Source organism: Melanerpes formicivorus, unplaced genomic scaffold (genome assembly GCF_026170545.1).
Source record: "Melanerpes formicivorus ecotype bairdi unplaced genomic scaffold, bMelFor1.0.p_v2 SCAF_72, whole genome shotgun sequence".
Classification (NCBI taxonomy): Eukaryota; Metazoa; Chordata; class Aves; order Piciformes; family Picidae; genus Melanerpes; species Melanerpes formicivorus.
The window spans coordinates 2,902,984-2,922,133 of record NW_027142424.1 but is presented as its reverse complement, the minus strand read 5'-3'; the positions used below and the strand labels follow the sequence as shown (position 1 = coordinate 2,922,133).

Below are 19,150 nucleotides of genomic sequence, written 5' to 3'. Positions count from 1 at the left end.
TGAATTAAACTCCATTGCTTACATAGACAATTAAGTGCAAACTATTAAAAACATCTCAAGTGATTATCTGCAATACAATTTTACCAATACAATTGCACAGCTGGCAAACCCAAGCCAGAAGAAAACAATCACCCTACTGTAGATGTCCAGAGAACCTGGCTCCTAACCTTGGCTTTTAAACTTGAAGCTTGACAAACAATACTTCTGCTGTGATCTGGACAGGTGGCAGCCCCATCACCGAGCTTTTGCCAGCATTACCACTCTCCTCATTTAGACTTTACATCAAGTCTGGGTGAGCTCTGGCTTGAAATCAAACTCTTCATATCTATAAGCAAAGACAAAGGTTAATGCTTATTTTTTGACACTAGTTCAAAAGCAGCAAAGGTATTACATAAAAGACCACTGCTCGTGTAGATTGCATGGTATTTTTGAGGTCCATGTGATACCTCAGAGCGCTATTTATGTTTGCATTCAAAAACTAACTGTTGAGTACCCAAAATAACTCTTATCCTAACAGATTGGGCACTGTGAAAAAGGTGCAGAAAAACAATTCTGCAGCTGCATCAAACTGCCTTATTTGGGGGTACCCAAAAGGATTAAAGAGTATAATTTTACTCTCTTAGACCAAATGAAGTCCTAAATTGGAAAAGCAGCTCCCTCCAAGGTCGCCTCTGGTGTTGCCAAAAATATCCTGAGGCGAACGCAAGAGGGGCACTTTGTTGGGTGTTATCTTGACATATACAGTTTCAATCAAATTCTTCCTGAAGTGTCAGAATAAAAGTCAAACATTTGTCTGACACTGCCGAATCACCAGCCAGTGAATCCCTTCAGAGGTTGAAAGTAGCTTTGATAACAGAATTATGAATTATGGGATGTGTGCTTTCCTCTTACGGTGGAGCTGTGAGCGCTTTGCAGCCATTTCATAAAAGGCTTGTATAATTCTTTCCGCTACACGGGGTGAGGTGTTACAAGGTTGTGCTAATGATCCCAGAAAATATTTATAGTGCTTTTTTTTCCAGGAGATGAGTTCTTTCCTTCCCTCTTCTCATATTTTACAATCCACCTTCGCTTGATTCAATTAAATCAACAAGCAGAAAAGAGCCTTTGGTGTATTGAGATTTCAGAGTGATGCACTTCACGTACAAGTGGTCGAAGTAGATTGTAGTCAATAAAGTAACATCGAGCACAACAGTAATAACCCACTATACAGTATGACACACTCCACCTCTGATAGAAGAATTCAGATTGCTTTCTAGCTGTGGGAGAGATTTTCTCAAGGAGACCTAATTTTTGAGATGACATCATCATTGCCCATGAAGTAATAAATGCCCAGTTCTCACTGCTGTCCTCTGAGCATTAACTGGAGCTCACACTGTTCTGTGGCTCATTCATGCAGATACCTGAGAAGTCTCATCAGCCTACATAAAGTGAAAATGATGCAATGTAAAATATTAGTGGAACAGGTTGTCTGTGGGTGACTTTCAGTGTTCTGATGCAGTTCTGTTTTCTTTTTAATATGCTATAAAAACATGGCAAGCTTTAAAGCACGGAGTAAGGGAGAAGGATGCAACGTTTTATAAATACCTAACATAATTCAGAGGTTTTGAATGCTGCAATCCAGAGAATGCAGTCTTGGAGCAATGCATCATTTAAACAGCAGTTGATAAGGACAATGCATCACTGTCATGTGGTTTGTAATGTTGAGATGTTCAGGTTTTAGCATCCCAAATTACTCAGCCCTTTTTGCTTTTGGTAATTTTTCACTAATGGCTCTGGGATTTCTGTGATAACTGCAAAGAATTGCCTAACACTGGTGTAACTACCTGAAGGGAGGTTGTAGACAGGCGGATGATGGTCTCTTCTCCCAGGCACCCAGTACCAGAACAAGAGGACACAGTCTCAGGCTGCACCAGGGGAGGTTCAGGTTGGATGTTAGGAAGAAGTTCTATACAGAAAGAGTGATTGCGCTACGGAATGGGCTGCCCGGGGAGGTGGTGGAGTCGCCGTCATTGAAGGTGTTCAGGAGGAGACTTGATGGGGTGCTTGGTGCCATGGGTTAGCTGTTTGGGTGGGTTGGATTGGTTGATGGGTTGGACATGATGATCTTGAAGGTCTCTTCCAACCTGGTTTGGTTTATTCTAATAAAGAGAAGTTTATTCTACTTGCAAGAAAATGCTGAAATACTGTAAAGTAAACTTCAGAATTCGTATTTTATACCCCTAGAATTTCAACTGCTATTAAAAAAAAAACCCAGTAATACAGGAAGCAAACAAGCAGACAAAACCAATAAAAAAAATCCAATAAAACCAACTAAACCCCAAGCATTTTAAAGCCACAACTTGTAGAAAATTAAGTTGTAGGAAATGTAAGTCAAGAGTTGTGTGGATTTTTCTTCAGTATGAACCAGTTGTAAAATTCATAATGAAGAAAATGTAAGATTAGTTCTGTCATTATTTCCCTTATGTGGTTGTAACTTGCATGCTGTGTATGCCTTCACGGTTCTCTTGTTGTTGATCCTTAAGTTCCAGGCCTATTTTCTATTCCATTCCAGGGAAAAAACAATTAGGGATAGAGAAAGAAATTTATCTTTGAAAAATGGTAAGATCCCATTTTCCAGGCTCCTATCAGCTGCATTTTTCCTGGTGTTAGTAAAATGTGCAGGATTTGGCTTTATCCTATTCCAAGAGCAGACCTAATGAAATGCTCATTGTATACATGAGTGGGTTTAAAACTTGAGCAGCTGCAACATAATCTAGAAGTTTAAAACTCTCTTCTGTAATGAGAGTCTGGACTGAAACAGCTTAATAGACATTGGCTTGAGGAGATCCATTTGCAGGAGAAGAACTTGAGTTCTTGGCATTCAGAGATGCTGGCTTTGTGTATCCTCGTTTGCAAAAAGATATTTTTTAGAACTGTGAGGAGTGGAAATACAAAAAAACCCCAAATAACCCCAAAACCCAACCAACCAACTGAACACACACCCCCCCCCCCCCCCCCCCCCAAAACAAGAAGGTAAAAATGTATTTAAAAACTAATATAAATAATGCCTTTGGATGCAAAGTAAGGCAGGAAGTTGTATTTTCATGCTAAACACTATAAATACACTTCAGCACTCCTCTTGTGCAAGACAGCCTCTCAGAGATGTCTCATAAACATCAAACCATATTGCCAAGGATTTGTGTATTTTGATTGTTTGTGCTGAGGAAAACTTCCACAAATGTTTAGTTTTTGTTACAAATGAGGATGTGTCGAATGGAACATTGATTTGCCTTGGATGAAAGTAGCTATTGTAGATAATTACAGTCTCTGTCTTATAAATCTAATGCTGGCCCTTTAATTCCTGCTTGTTCTGTCAGAGGGACGAATACAGAGCTAAATCCAGCAGACCTTATTTTGGCAATACTCCCACTGAAGTCAGTGAGGGGTTTGTGAAAGCAAGGACAGCATGATTTGTCTCACAGTTCCTGCTGGTTATTTGGAATATGTTTGCTCCCCCTCCCCCCACCTCAAACTCCAGAGCTCCTCAGTTTGACATCACCGCGATGCAGCAGCTCCCAGCTCTGTAAACTGGAATAATGAAAATCAGTGTCATGCAACTGTGACAAATACCCTTTTCACCCAGTGACCTTGGACTAAACCAGATTGCCTTGGGAGTTTGGAGATGGCTTCTGAACTAAAGGTACAGAAACAGACGCTGAGAATTTGGAGAAGCCCTTTTAAATTCATGCAGAGAATTTAAAGAACTCTTTAAGCAAGATGGAAATAGGTCAAGTTCTGATTGTTAAAAAACAACGACCCGAGTGGGTGTTGCCCAGCCAGGTGGTACCTTGTGATAAAATTGTTGATTCATGTAGTACTTCCTCACTGGAACACTGGCGTGTCCATGAAAATGTCAGTTCTGTTTCCATTCCAAATTGCAGTCGAGAAAAGGCAGCTGAAGAGTTAACAGCAGTCCTTCAGCAGGAAAATGCTGCTACAAATGATAACACAGGGCCCACAGTCAGATCCAGGCCTTTATTTTATTTCACTGAAATCTGAGCAAAACAGGGCCAGCAAGAGAAACCAGCTCTGCAAGCATCAGTGCTCTCCCCATCCACAGGCAAGGTGGTGAAGAAACCGCTTCCCACACTCCACTGCGTCAATGTGCCATGACCTTTCTCCCAAGGGGACACATATTGGATGACAGCACTTCAGTCACTGAGGTCTTTCAGTCATCCATCTGTCTGCCTGCATCTGGAAGCTGGCTCCAGGCTCACCAAACACTTCCAGAGTGGTGATTTAGGAATTGGGCTGATAGTGCCAAAGCGCTCTGCATAGATCACTTGCTGAGGACAGCCACCAGGTAGTTAGCAGTGAGCTTTCCCTTGCAGTTCATCAGGGCCAGACATGAAATAGTGATCTAAAGAGAAGCAGCTCTGGACTTCATTTCCAGTTGCTGAACCAGCAAGTCACTTGGAGAACAGATTTCAGATTGCTTATTGGGTACTACACTCTCCATGCTTTTAATGACAATATCCTCAGTAGGAGGCACTAACTGTTCTTAAACACTTGGTGTTTGTAACAGTAGCAGCATCATACTGTAGGAACATCTTATCAAGGAAGCACTGGAAATCAATATATTTAGACATAGTACAATAGTAGGGCCTAACTATTGTTATTGTGTCCTACTTTATGCATATGACTCCATTAGCAGTAACATCCATGTAAGTAAAGATACACAAGCAAGTAATCCTAGATTTGGGTTACTTAAGGAAGTTTAAGAACATTTATTTATTAGTTCAAATGGAAGTAAAATGGTATCTGGTATCTAGATGGTCAACTGGCTGGTCACATAACAGTAGGTAAAGTGTAACTATTTCAGCTCTCAGGTCCCTGTGGAACTTGCCAGCATGACTAAATAAATTCTACAAAGCTGCAGAATACTATAGTCATTCTATAGCTGGAGTATTTCCTCATCCAGGTCTGGGGAAAGATAAGGAGAAGCCTTTTGAAACCAAGTCAGCTGCTGCTCATGAGTGACTGCTCGGATCAGTGTTCCAAGTGGAAGAAATGTGGTAAGTGCTGGAGCCCCAAATTTAGCTGTGCACATTTCTGATCTCTTTGGACCTTCATGAGGGAAAGGCAGGTATTTTTCCATGGGGTGTGTTTAATCTTATTAGTTAACCACCTAAGCTATTAATAATAAAAGAATTTAAAAAGAAAAAGAGAGAGAAGTAAGCTTTTTGATGCAAGTTAGGAAGTAAAGATAAAGCTGTGGAAGTCAAAGATTTTGTGAAAGCTCCCAACAAATCAGTAAGTAGGTGGAAAAGCCAAGCCAGTGAACAGAATCCATTAAAGCTGCATTTATTAAATGTCCACTTGTATGAACAGCTAAATATAGCATCTGAGTTTTTCCAATTTTCCTTTCATAAAAGTCACTATCATTTTCTGCTTCGTCTCAGAAAGTCATTTTGCTGCTGCTGTAGCGTATAATCTGTGTGCCCTTTCTTGGTGCAGTACAAATGACAGAACACTAATCAGATCAGAACAACAATCACGTCATCTTTGAGTAACTAGCAATAAACTGTTTTTACAAAGAAGAAAGATGAACTATTTTTAGGGTAACTCTGTAGAGAAAAACAGAAAATGATTATACTCAATCTTACTCTACATCCTTGCTATGAGTTTCAAAAGCCAGGCTTTATCCTGGGCAGCAGGCTAATCCATGTAATACATGAATGGATTTGCATAAATAGTCTGGTCAGATAGGGTTTCTAGGGGTTTGTTCAAAGCTTTGACTTCAAGGATATAAAATCCTCTTTCTCCCTGCCCTGTCTGGTGACTCCAAACCATAGGCTGATTCCCAAGTAACCTAAATGCCCTTTTTTGGTGATTATCCCATGTTTTCAGCATTTCTCATATTGGGTTGTCTGTGTACTTTTACTATTGCTGGCTAGTTTTCTGCAGCATTGGAAGCCCAGGTATGTGACTATCACATTCTTCTTCAGCTCAGCAGGCCCCACTGTGCAACACAGGCCATGTCTGCTAATAGTGGCACCGGGCTAGCAAGGAAGTGGGGAGGTGTCTCTGGAGCTGGCTGTGCCCACGCTTTATAGCCTGTGTAAGTCCTTTTCCTGAGCTTCTCACTTCCAGATTAATACAGCCTCCCTTCAGTGCCCTACCAAGGCCCATTCTCCTGCCATGTACAGTGATCAGCTCATTGGAAGAATGCAGCACAATCTCACCACCCCAGCAAACTCTACCTGTGTCTCACACCAAAGCCTTCTTTCCACAGTCACTGACACTGTATGCAAAGGAAAACACTCTGCTTCTCCTTGTCCTGGGAAAGGCTAGTGTGCAGCTGTTGAGAAAGCCTATCTTCAGCTATTCAGCAGTGTGAAAGGGCTTACATGAGGATGTCCTGGGACTCTATGGATCTGAGCCCCACTCCTTGTACACATACACACACACTTTGGCAGTTTTGAACCCTCTGGGGACCCCTGAAATGGCCATTCAAACCTCATTTTCCTGTGGCCCAGCAAGCTGCTGGTGACTAACAATTGACCTTCATTCACTTAAGAAATACGAGAAGAAAAACAAAAGAATACCAGACAATCAAAATGCAATAATCAGATTTTATTTTAGTTCTGTTAACAAATATATTTAATGCAAAGGCAATCTAGGAACTATAAAATTACCAAACTCTCTCAAAACAAAAAGCAACAGAAGATCTCAAAGTTAGGTACCAGAGAGAACAAAAGTATTTTTTGTACTGAAGAGACATTCTAGATTAGGCAGGAAAAACTGGGGAAAAATCCAACCCTCAACTGTCTGTCAGAACAGCAAGGGTTCTGGTCCTGCAGACTTCTCTCCCTGCTTCTGATCTCTGATTGTGGCCAAGAGGCGCTCATCTGAAATGATGAAGCGTGAGGGACAGTTTCAAGCCTCACCTACATTCCTCTTCTCCTGGGTCAGCTGGGAGGCCCATAACACAATTTTAAGGGCAGTGACAGTTGCCTGTAGGTCATGGGCTGAAGCCAGAGCACACAGCAGCCTTGCCTGTCTAGGTGTTTGGCATACCTTTAAAGTATGCACGGGCCACCGTGCCTTATTTGCATCCATCAATAAGCCTCCATCCCTGGGATGACTCTCTTTGGGTAGTGTCATCACTTTGAAACTGCGCTGCACAGACCAGACAGCACAACATTTCTGCAGTGGAGAAAGCCTTTGGTTGAACACTGTTTACACTTCCACATGGGCAGCCCAGAAAAATTAGAAAGCATATATGCAAGAAAAAATGCCTTTGCTAAAAACAACTAGAAAAGATAATGGAAAAAACCTCAGAATCCAAGTAATTGTTCTCCCTGACTCCTGACGCTGTAGCAATGAACTGTCTCCTGGAAGCACAATCAGTTTAACTCAGCCGTGCAAGGAAAGTATGACTAGGAGTATGCAGGCAAGGTCTGTGCAGCTCAGAGTGAAAATGGCTCCATTCTTGCCAGTCACACTAGATGGGTAAAGACAATAGGGAAGGAGAGGGCCAAGCCAGGAGGTCTACAATTATACAATATCAAGTCCCAGGCCTTGCAAAAATGTAACCTTAGTCATACAGAATAAGGAGCAGCGCAATTACATTAAGTTTTCTGTGACCCTGGAGAGGGATTTCTTTTCCTTTGATCTCTCTGCAGATGCATGCCATTCCCAGCCTCATAAAACCAAGATTTATGATCAAGTTCACCCTAGTGCCTCCTAACAGATCCTCCCACCCACGTTATCTTGTTGCTTAAACAACAGAGGAAAAGTTTTGCAGAGAGGTTAGTTGCTCTCTTTATTTATCCACCCAAACCAACTCATGTACAACAAACTGCAGAAGCGATGAAAATGACAGTATTTAGTAAGAGGTTACCTTTAGGAAGCCAACAGAGTCTTCCTAGACTGGTGTCAGAAAGGAAGAATTCATAACACCAGCCTATCTTTACCTCCTTCCTGAATGACTTGACCAATGGCTGCTTGGTTTTGTTGTTTCAGAAAACATTCTCTCTTGCATTCCATTAACTGCTCAAAATCCTGCCACATTTTCATTTGCTTCATGTTTGGCCCGTGATTTTCCCGTACAACTTTCTGCTTCTCTCGTAGTTTCTGTGAGAGATACAAAAGCATTGGATTTTTGCAACGGTCCTAGGGCACAGAAATTCCTTACACAGGCAGCTCGGAAGGACAAAGATTTTCATGTGCTGCTGAAATATTCTTTTGTTCCAGTTGATAATGCTCCGTGCAAGTGATAAATGCTTTAGCACTTGGGAGTCAGATATCTGCTTTGTGCAGACTGACAATTATTTCAATGTTTTAAAACTGTCTAAATAATACTCTTATCTGGTTGAGGAGTTAGGCTTAAAAATCTGAATTCATTTCCATACAGAGCTCTTGGAACCTGCAGTAGATTCCTATCATTATAAACAGGGAATTGATGTTTCACAATTAAACCTGCCACTGATTATTAATAGTGGCAACCCAAATCTCTAAAAGTCACTCTTAGACTGGCTTGTAGAAAGCCTAGTAGAAGAAAGATGCTTGGTGTGACTTGGTGAACCTAACTTTGTCCATGCTTAGCTGAGCTTCATCCAAGATTAAAAATGGACGAGTGCTTTTGTTTAGCACTGCTGATCCCCTGGCCTTTAATAACAGTGATCGGGCTGACAGGCTCAAAATTTATTGTCTTCAACAGGTTGCTTTATATACAACATAAAATTCAAGCTGGCACAGTTTGTTATGCCCATGTTTCAGTTTCTTATCCAAATGGTTTTCAGGGAATGTGCTGTCACGTTAAGCTGTTTGACTATCTCTTACCAGAGGCTCATGCTATCCCGCGCAGGAAATCAAATCCTGAAGAGCTGCAGGATCTCTTTTCAGGGTATTGGTTACCAGCGCCGGCAGTGATGGAATTTTCCTTGTGGGTTGCAATATACTTTTTATAAAAGGCTGCCCACAGCCTTTTGTGGCAACCCCACAAAAATATGAACTGTACAATGTTGTCACAAGGTCAAAACCTGATTCTTACCTTCCCAAGGTTTTCTTGTTCGAGGATCATCCGTGTGTACTGTTCTCTGAAAGAAACAGGAAACAATTCCATTATGGCTTTATTTGGTTGTATGAAATAGCACAGAACAATGATGCCAGCATGGAAAAAATACTAAAATATTAGGAGGTCCATAAATGAGATAGAAGAGGAAGCATGAAGAAACCTTTTTGTCATTGCACAACGTATCTCTTGATATCAAGGATCAGATCTCTCTGGTTCTCTCAGCTCTGCAGTTGGGAAAAGTGGTACTGGATAAGGATCTCTCACATTTCTGAAGCAGGCACAGTTACTGCTCCTTCCAGCTTGAAGACAACAGCAAGATCACTCAGATAGGATACACTTGAGTCCTTTTCAATAATGTATTTATCCTGCTGATATTCTGAGGTTAGCCACAGCAACTTTTCTACAAGGTCAGAGTTTACAAATCCACAGCCCTTAATTGCTGTGACTGTGGTGCTGGAATGAGTGGGAAAACACAGGAATGAAGGCAAACAGAAATTCCCCCCAGGTCTGACAAATCCGGTGTCTGCGATGGGACCACTGTGCATTCCTCGCTTTCAGAAAACAGCCGTCACATTTAGGTGCCTAAATATAGGCTTAGGAGCATAACTGTTGACATTCATTGTTAACAATCTTGGCTGTACACCTTTGTCTGTAACAAGTGGCTGGATCACTTTCTGACACAGGCAAACTTGATATGTGAAACCTGACAATATAATATGCAAACCACAACAGCACACTTCAGATATGTTTCTAAGCACTTGGGGTTTTTATTACTAAACTGGACAATCAAACCTCTTCACTGATTCACCTGGAAAAACAAAATCAATTATTATATTCTGTGTGCAACAGGAAAACTTGGAGGTTGAGAGTTTGCTGGCAGAATACAAAATAAGCTGGTTCATCTAAAGAACTTTCCAAATTGCTCAGGGCAGAAGATCACTGCATAGAGAAATCCTAGATTCCAGAAGGAAGTATCAGCCTTCGTGACACTGGAGTGTGACGCTCTGCTAGAGCGTGGCAAGCAGCCGTGTCAAACCAAGGCTCTGCCTTTCTTATATTCCTTCCATTTCTACTAAGTCCTGCAGGCTTTCAGCTGGAGCCCTTGGGCCCCTGGCCATCTGGTCCTGCCTGCCATGCTCCCTGCAGAAAGGCTGTGCAAGGAATGAAGTTGGATCACTTCATGATCTCTGTCTCTTGGACAATTCCAGCCATAACGAATCAGAGCAGCCTCGAGGTTGCTCCAAGTGCTGTGCTGCACAGCTGATCCCCAGCAATCCTCATCAAATCACCAGGCTGAACCTCCTTAGTTCCACTGGCATACAGCACGTGTTCACACACATTTGGCCTCAAGTAGAGCTTTCAAAGCAATCACCAGAAGATTAGATGTCTTTCCTAGTAAGTTTTTCTTCACTATTTGTAATGATGCCTGGAAAGAATGCAACTTAATAACTTCATTAAAAACCCTACAACTTTCCGTTTTTAAGTAAGCAAATTAACTTTTCACATTCCTAAGAAGTGACCCCATGGAACAGAGTTGGTATTTGATAAAGAGGGTCAGATTTAAGACATTTTTGGTCAATATGTTGTTCGGCAAAGTGCTGTTCTATTTACGGTTCATTTTAACTCCGTTTACATTCCAGTGACTGCTGAAAAATACATCCACATTCGAAAAGGATCTCTACCAAAACAAAAGTTACCATCTCATTTTAGATTTTGCAGAGATTTCTGTATTGGACTTTGTTGTAATTCATTTAAATGTGACAGGCTGTGACCTCTTACAGAAGGTCAAAAATGTGCATAGTCACTGTGAGAAGATAATTTCCCCAGCTCCTGTGCCCACAGTTAGCAAGTGAAACAGGGACAGTGGAGAGAGTGGTAATGCTCCCTTTGCATTCTCCTTCCCATACCTGGGATGACATAGCTGGACTCACACTGCGTTCCAGCCCTCAGCTTTGATGGTGTGCCTGTGTGAATACTCACACTGGGGATGCTCATTTTGCAAGTATTTCAGCTGGAGCATTTTTTGCTTAGGATCTGTGAATAAACTCAGACCCTCCCCTTCCCTGCACGACCATAAAAGGACAGTGCCTGCTGTCTGACCCCCATTTCCTCTCAGCTGCTTGGCTGAGCTGGTTGCTTTTCATACTAATGAATATTCACATCATCACTCACATTTTTCTCACAGCCACTTCTCCTTTCACCCTTCTGCTTAATTTTGCTGTTTTGCTGTCTTTTTTTAGGTAAATCTTTCATTTCCTACAGTCTTCCATAGTTTGTGAGATGGAGTAAGAAGCTTCTGAAGCCTCTTCTCCCACCCTAACATCAGTAGTTTTGGCTCTTTTCTCACTGTTATTTTCCCTGCATTGTTTACTACAGAGTTTTTAAACATTTTCACGCCTCAGATCCTTGCAGAAGGTCTCTGTGATGGATATTAATCTTAATTTCCTAGATTCCTGAAGGGTATGATGGATGAAGATCTCATCTCTCAGTGCCTCCCAAGGGAATCCTTGGAGTTTTTTCACTCATTTTGACACATTGCCCATAACATTTTAGTAGTCAGCTACTGCCTTTTTTCACTCCACTTCACAATGAGACAAGAAACTGCCTCCGGTGGTACTGAATGACATCTGATTACCTACACTGAACTAAGGATGCTTCCCTCACTGCCACCAGGGCAACAGAAAGATCCAGAAATTATTCTGAAAGGTAAAGCTATCTTAGGAAATTATTTTTCCATCTCCTTTGAGAAGTGACAGACAACTACTGGCTCTCTTTTCCTGTTGTGATGTCAGCATGCTCAATGGTCTGAAGCTTTCAAATGGAATGTAGGACAATTATTAATTACCCAGTTAAGGAGTTCTATCTTTGCTTTGCCACTCAGCCATGTTCTTACATTGTTTTCTGGATGGAACAATTTTGTGAAGCATTTTGGCACATGGGACGGAAGACTGTACATGAGCCACAGCTCAGACACAACACATTACACTGATCTCAAGCAACAACCTGTCACAAATGGAGAAATCTAAGAAGAGGTCTCACATTAAGGAATTACATTGCTGTAGCTATAGGAATACTGAAGGATGAGACTGTGAGATGGAGAGGTTTAAGGCAGAACTGAATGCCCCTCTCTGCACTGAACCAACAATGACATGCACTGGAGAGATTCCTTGGTACAGTAAAGGGACCTACAAGAAAGCTGGGGAGGGATTTTTAGGGTGTCAGGTAATGATAGGACTACGGGGAATGGAAAAAAATAGAAACAGGTAGATTCAGATTGGATGAAGTTCTTCACCATGAAGGTGGTGAGACATTGGAACAGGTTGCCCAGGGAGGTGGTAGAAGCCCCATCCCTGGAGGTTTTTAAGGCCAGGCTGGATGTGGCTCTGGGCAACCTGATCTGGTGTGAAGTGTCCCTGCCCATGGCAAGGGGGTTTGGAATTAGATGATCCTTGAGGTCCCTTCCCAATCCTTATGATTCTATGATTATACCTCTAAGGAGACCCAATTCTACTATCAAAACATCAGAGTGGTTTTGATTCATTCCCTTCAGTAAAAATAAAATGAAAAAACCAAACCAAACCAAACCAATTTTGATCAAACCCAGCAAACATGAATTTTAAAACTACTCTTTTGATAAACATTTTCATGACTGAGAACTATTGTGGGGTGAAAGCCAGAGACCACCTGGTAAAACTAATGACAACAGTTTAAAGCTTGTTTAATTTGTTGACAGCTAGGATCTAAAAGTATTGATTTGGACAAAATAAAACAAGCTGGAAAACAGAATTTCTACTTCATGCAAAGTTCTAAAATTTTGAAACAAAGTAATTCTGAAGAGTTTTGATCCTTGAATCAAAGTGTCAAAGCTATTTTGATCCGTTAATCAAATGACAATTAGAAATGCTTTGGTTTGGATTTGCCTGATGTTTATTTTGATGGGGTCAAAGCAGCGTGTCGACTTTATTCCCTGGCTTTTGTTTTCACTTTTTATGTTGCATGAAAAGATTGAACACATACAACATTTTAAACAGGATGCTTTTATAAAATGATTTGGTATGCAGTGAATTGTAAAAAAAAAATTATATACATATATATATATATAAAAAATATGATAAGATTTGGATTTCTTACCTAGAAATAATTAATCCAAAAATATCTCATTCTCAGAAACATTTCAACCTTGGGCAGAATTTAAAACAGAAAACTACATCAAAAAAGCATCAGATCAACTCAGAACCCTTTCTGTTTCTCTCCCTGCCAGGCAAAGGCAAGGGGTCCTGGAAAACTCATAGGATGAAACAGCTATCTCTGTACAGGAGTAAATTAAATTGAGTGTAAAGGTGAAGGTTAGTGTGACAGTGCAGAACAGTTTTCATCCTCCCTCCAGTAAGAACTACAAATAGGAGCAAAACAAAATCCATTTATGATGAGTATTTTCAGCCCTCCATTTCTGCACCAGTGATGGCAACAGCTAGCATAGCTGAAAGAAGAGTAGAAGACTTGCAAGCAAAGGCCACAACCTAAGGGCAGCATATGGTTGCTCTCTGGGAAGTGGTAGACCTTCTACTGTGCACACTGGAGTCTCAGGGGGGACGCTTGGCAGAGGCTTTATGTCTGCTAGGGCCCCACTTCCTGCAGGACCCAGCTGAAGCACAGCTTCTCTGAGCTTGTGCCAACAGGGCTGCAAGTTAAACCCCCTATCTGGGGTCTATAATCTCCAAGCAGAAAGGGAAAAGCTTTTGGTATGTCTGAGAGAACTTGTAAGTTTGCAGCAGTATAGACTGGAATTTGAGATGCTTATTTTTAGCGTTGCTAAATTTATCAGGTGAACTCCTCCAGTTCAAATGCCAGTGAGAAAATTCCCAACTTTAACCTTAGTTTATGAACATCCTCCAAGTTAACACACAGGAAACACATTAACGCACTCACCGAATTGCCTTTCGTCTCTCCTGGGGGTCTGGGGAGACATAAACCTTCATTTCTTCTTTAGCACGCTGCAGCTGTACTTCTAGAGCCTGCAAATAAATGCATAGTAAAGAAAAATATCGATTGTACCTGCTAATTCATTTCATACCAGAGAATTTGGTCCCTCTTGCGATCTTACCCTTTTCATGCAGTTAACATAATGGTAGTTGCTTTCTTCCTGAGCACACTCCTCAAGAAGGCCTTTCACTTCCTGCAGTAGAAGAATAAGATTTTGAAGACTGAAAGTCCACAGGAGAGGATGCCCTGTGTTGCTTTATAAACCATGACAGTCTGTAACACAAACAATACTGAATTGAGAATTGCTTAAATGTTTGCATAATCTGGGCTTTACAGAATTCACTTTAATAGTGAAAGGCAATTTAGATGTGCAGTTTGAGTCAGAGATGCTAAATGGTTGTTAATAGGTGGTTATTAATATGACTGACTTCTAACAGACACTTCCCAAGTGCTGCCAAGACTCGTGCTCCTAAGCACATCTGAAGTGCTAAATACACTTGTGAATAAACATTTCCTGGAACACATCAGCAAAATGTGTGTTAAAAACGACAGAGATGTTAATAGTATGTAATTAGCAATCACTAATTCTATTGAGGAGTATGCAGATAGCAGGTCAGTCCCATCTCTAAAGAATCCCTATCAAAAAGCCCTAATAAGCCAAATGGAATTCAAGTACTCCAGGTCACACAGCAGTTGTCAACTCCAAAGCTCTGTCACTATGTGATTTTCAGACCATCAGCTGCAAAAATGAATCCTGTTCAACTGCAAGGGTTTGCTGACACTCCAGCTCTATCAGTGGGTGTGATGGTCACCATGTGTAAGACAATGACTAAGCTTTGTCTGCCAAAAAAACCCCAAGTGTTGTAAAATAGTTCTTGTGGAGGGTCTAATTCATAGTAAGATCATCTGCATTATTTTATTTGTCTTGGATTAAGCCCTACAAAGGTGATTTTAGTGCAGGAAAATAACCTATCTATCCATCCACACTTGAAATGTATGCCTTTGTTATTTTGAAATCTATACCTCATGTGAGCAAGGCCTTGACAAATCAAGTCCAGACAAAATTCACAGGAGGTGATGTAGTGAGATAAAGAAGATTTGTATAAACATATTAAAACTGTCTGCACATCAAAGGATTGCACTAGATTAAGTGCATCCCCCTCCTAGAAGTGCTACAGTTCAAATAATGCCTAAACCATACACACACAAGTTCTTGGCTCTACCTATAGGGCTGTTGTACACAAGAACACAAGGCAGTCACATTTAATGAAGTATCTATGCCATCAGCTTCACTGCATTCATTATCCACTGGATTGGTTGCTAATTTCATTAACCTGCTAAATGCATGTAAAGATTTGACTTGATAAATTAATCCTTACTTTATGGCCAAATTATTTCCTAAAAAGATACTATCTAGGTCAGCAAGACTTCTGGCAGAGGCATCTTCTTTTACAACAGCCTTGTTAATTGAAGCTGGCTGTTGGTGGATGCACTGATGTCCCACTGAGATCATTTGCTGCTGCTCAAAACAGAAGCATTCCACTGTTGCTGCTCCGCAGCAGCTTCAGGCACGATTGCATAGTTGTGGATCACCACCGACTCACCTGAAGTGGATTTGTACTTTCTATATCCAGAGGGAAGGCAGGGAAAACGTTGTCCCACAGTGAACAACATGTTGCACAGCATTTATTAACACACAGGAACAAGCTCCCATTTTACCTGTTCCAGCGCAGAGCGATTGCTCTCTAATCCCGCTGCACAACTGTCATACTGGATTTTTTTTTCATCACATTCTTGAGTTAATTCCTTATGTAAAAAGGGCAAAAGGGTACATAAATGAAATCTTCAGTTGACTGGCATGTGACATTCTATGTTCTCATCAGGCTCACACATCAGCCTCAGCTACTGGCACACTCACAGACCCTTACATAAACCCAGCAGGCACACGGCTTTTGTTACGCATGGGGAAACCACTCGCCTCCACTAGCATACTGGAGGATCAGCTGCACACACCACAACACAGCAGGCACATTTCCTTTTTACAGCTTCAGTGTGGCAGGTTAACAGGGCAGCATTTGCAAGAAGAAAGGAAAAATATTTCTAAAACAGAGATTAAGAAAGGATTAATCTACTTGCTAGCTAGGAAAAGGCAGCTTTCCAGTTGTATGCTGACACTTGTAATAGACCCATTAAAAATTAGTTTCCTGGAAACTTTCTTGATAGATAAATGGATAGCTCTGTGGCAATGAGCCAGCCAGGTCAGCTGTGGATCTGAATGACTTTTTTTTCAGCTCTCTATAACATTTTGAAAATAAATGGATGAATCTGTCATTCCACAGAATGATAGAGGGCTTGGATCAATGTATTCAACTCTTTGAATGAGGTATTACTTGCAATCCATTCAAAAAGGAGAGCCCTTATTGACATCATTAGTACTGAGATGCAGATAAAGCTTTGAAACTAACTGAAAACTAACTTTACTGTGGTTCTGAACCAGGATTTTGTAATTTTTCCCTTGGTGTAGTAAATGTTTTGATTGCTATAAAGGGCAGAATTGTACCTGCACTGTGAGCTTTAACAGGTTCCAGTTTTTAACATGCCACCTGTTGCAAATCACTGTTGGTCCATTCTGCTGTTTCCCGTTTTCCTTGTACAGAGATCTGTAAATCATTTGTGATTCTGACTTATTTACACAGGGGGAGAGAGGTGTTTCTACTAACCTGGCACTTCTGACGCAACTGCCTCAGTTCTTTGATCACGGGAGCCAGGCTTGCCTTCTTCTCTGCCACCATTGCATTTAGTTTTTTCACCTGAGAGAGGGACAAAATAGTGTGCATTAACACTGTGATACTGATAGTACATTTATATAACAAGGAATGTGAAAAGAAAGAGAAGCAAATCAATATATGGAGAGAAAAGATACGTGATGAAGCCTGAACTATACAAAATATAAGTTCAGGCCTAATTACCAAAGGGAAAGAGCCTATCTTGCACTGAGGGTGTTAACACAAAGAAGGCAAATTCTGCTCCCTTTGTTTCAACTGAAAACACCAGGGAGAAGACCAGAAGACAACCTCTGTGCCTAAAGAGCTTAAGAAGCAGGGGAAAATGAAGAAGTTGCATAGAGGAGGACTGAGAGAAAGGAAGAAATCCTTAAGAAAACAGAAACAAACTTGCATAGATTAAATAAAGTTTGAAAATGCCAAAACAGAGTCACCTAAAAATATTCATGCTAAAACCTCAAATTTGATCCAGGTTTTTTGTGGGGCTTTTTTTTTGAGGACTGTTCTGGTTTAATTATGCTGCTTTAAAGTGCCCTAATGATTTCAAAGACAGCTACTTTGGGTTTTTGCTCTTTTATAATATTTTTAAATTAGAAATGGAAGTTCTCTCTTGTTTCTATGGCTATATAGGCAGTTAAGTGGAAAACATGACAGGTCTGAGGGCTACAGAGAAAAAGTCAAGATTTAGCTTTTTAGGCTAAGATTTTAAAAAAACAAACAACAAACAAAAACCTAAACAAAAATATTAAACTTAGTCTTGTATGCTGAGGAACCAGACATTCAAACTGAAGAAAGAGAATAGCTTAAGCAAAAATCACCATTTCAGACATGTTATCTAGTGTCCGGCCTTTCATTTCATCCATTTCACTCTTGACTGCAGATACTCTTTCCAGCTCCTCCTGGGTGTAGCTATATCCAGAAATACCTTTCTTCTCTTCTGTAGCTTGCTGCAGACACAAAACCCAAATGCTGAACATGAGTCCACGAATCAAGTAACACAGCAAATTCCCCAAATATTGTAAGAAATGGAAGGGAGGAAAAGGTTAAGTACTGAAATCTCTTTATTTTAAAAGTGATTAATCATCTAGCTGCCAGAAAAACTGATTTTTTCTCTAGTGCCTGTCCAGTAGGATAGTAACAGCTTCCTGTGAATACACTCTTTGGTCATCCAGCACTCAATGAAATCACAAAAATGTTTCCCCAAAGTAACTTGCGGTTTGGGTCAGGCTCTGAAGAAGTTCCACGTGTAACATCCAGATGCTTAACTTGAAGATGCAGCTAATTCTTTTGTAAACAACTATCAAGCAAAACTAAGTAAGTATTGTATCCACTACAGGAATACTAATGCCATAGTAACCAATTCCAGCATTACATGACACAAACTTCACATTTAATTCTATGTTGATCGAATGGTCTTTAGCCATGTTTGATCATTAAGTACCTGAGGAGGCTATTTTCTGATACCAGGAAAGCTAAGTGTTACACATTTGTTTAAAAAGCAAAACATTCCTTCTTAGCAGTGCCATAGATCTGTGAATTCCAGGTCATTATCCCCAAACCTTTTTACAACTCCATGTTTGAAAGATTTGTCTCTACCTGCTGCTGCCATGCTGGGAGCATTCTGCAGATTTAACTGCAGTGTGGAGTGTGACAGGACGTTATGCCCAGGGATAGAAAAAGTGGATTGGATTCTAGAGGGGGAAAAGGGTGCACTAGTCACCTGGGCATAAGAACTTTATGAAGTCAGAGCTCTGTAGTTTTACTACAAGGTAGTTTGGAAAAGGTCAGAACTGAATGAGAAGAGATTGTTGACTACTTCACTGAAAAACTTCCAGTGCTTTGTCTCTGCTGTGATTTTCCTGTGAGGTGACTGGTGTAGGTAAATAAACACTTCCTGAGTGTTTATTCACTTTCCTTCTGACTGAGCAGCAATCATGGAAAAAGCTCTGATCCTACTGCTTAGGTGCTTCTTTCTATCTGGGTGGCAGTTCTGGGCTGCATGGTAATTAAACAATGAATGTCCTGTTGAACTAGCAGGACATCGCCCACTGCAGCTACCTGAGTATCTTCCCAAAGTCTGCCCTGTGTATTTTCACACTTGCAATTTTCTTTTAATGTGGCAAATAGGGTTACATTTAAAAATGCAAAATATGCCTGTATACCAAAATGGATAAAAGATAAATAAACCCCAAAGTATTTTGACAAGAAGAGTAGCAGTACTGGAAGAAAATCCTACAGCTGCAATATTGCATTTGGGATGCATGTATAGTCCCTGAATGCTTACAGGCACTATGTAGGACCTGAATGTTTCTGCAGATCAGAA

General features: G+C 40.8%; 1 protein-coding gene across 3 annotated transcripts in view; it reads right to left on the bottom strand.

Moving 5' to 3' along the window:
• Positions 1 to 6,594: 6,594 nt before the first annotated feature.
• The window catches only part of IFT81 (intraflagellar transport 81), a 42,079-nt gene continuing 29,523 nt past the window's right edge, over positions 6,595 to 19,150 (bottom strand). For all 3 annotated transcript variants that reach the window (XM_068163482.1, XM_068163479.1, XM_068163480.1), the window contains 7 exons: positions 17,646 to 17,774; positions 16,765 to 16,854; positions 15,764 to 15,850; positions 14,166 to 14,237; positions 13,991 to 14,076; positions 9,038 to 9,083; positions 6,595 to 8,118 (listed from right to left, as the gene is read on the bottom strand). In XM_068163482.1, the coding sequence (XP_068019583.1) occupies positions 7,936 to 8,118; positions 9,038 to 9,083; positions 13,991 to 14,076; positions 14,166 to 14,237; positions 15,764 to 15,850; positions 16,765 to 16,854; positions 17,646 to 17,774 (693 nt within the window). In that variant the 3' untranslated portion in view covers positions 6,595 to 7,935. The remainder of the gene's footprint in view (positions 8,119 to 9,037; positions 9,084 to 13,990; positions 14,077 to 14,165; positions 14,238 to 15,763; positions 15,851 to 16,764; positions 16,855 to 17,645; positions 17,775 to 19,150) is intronic.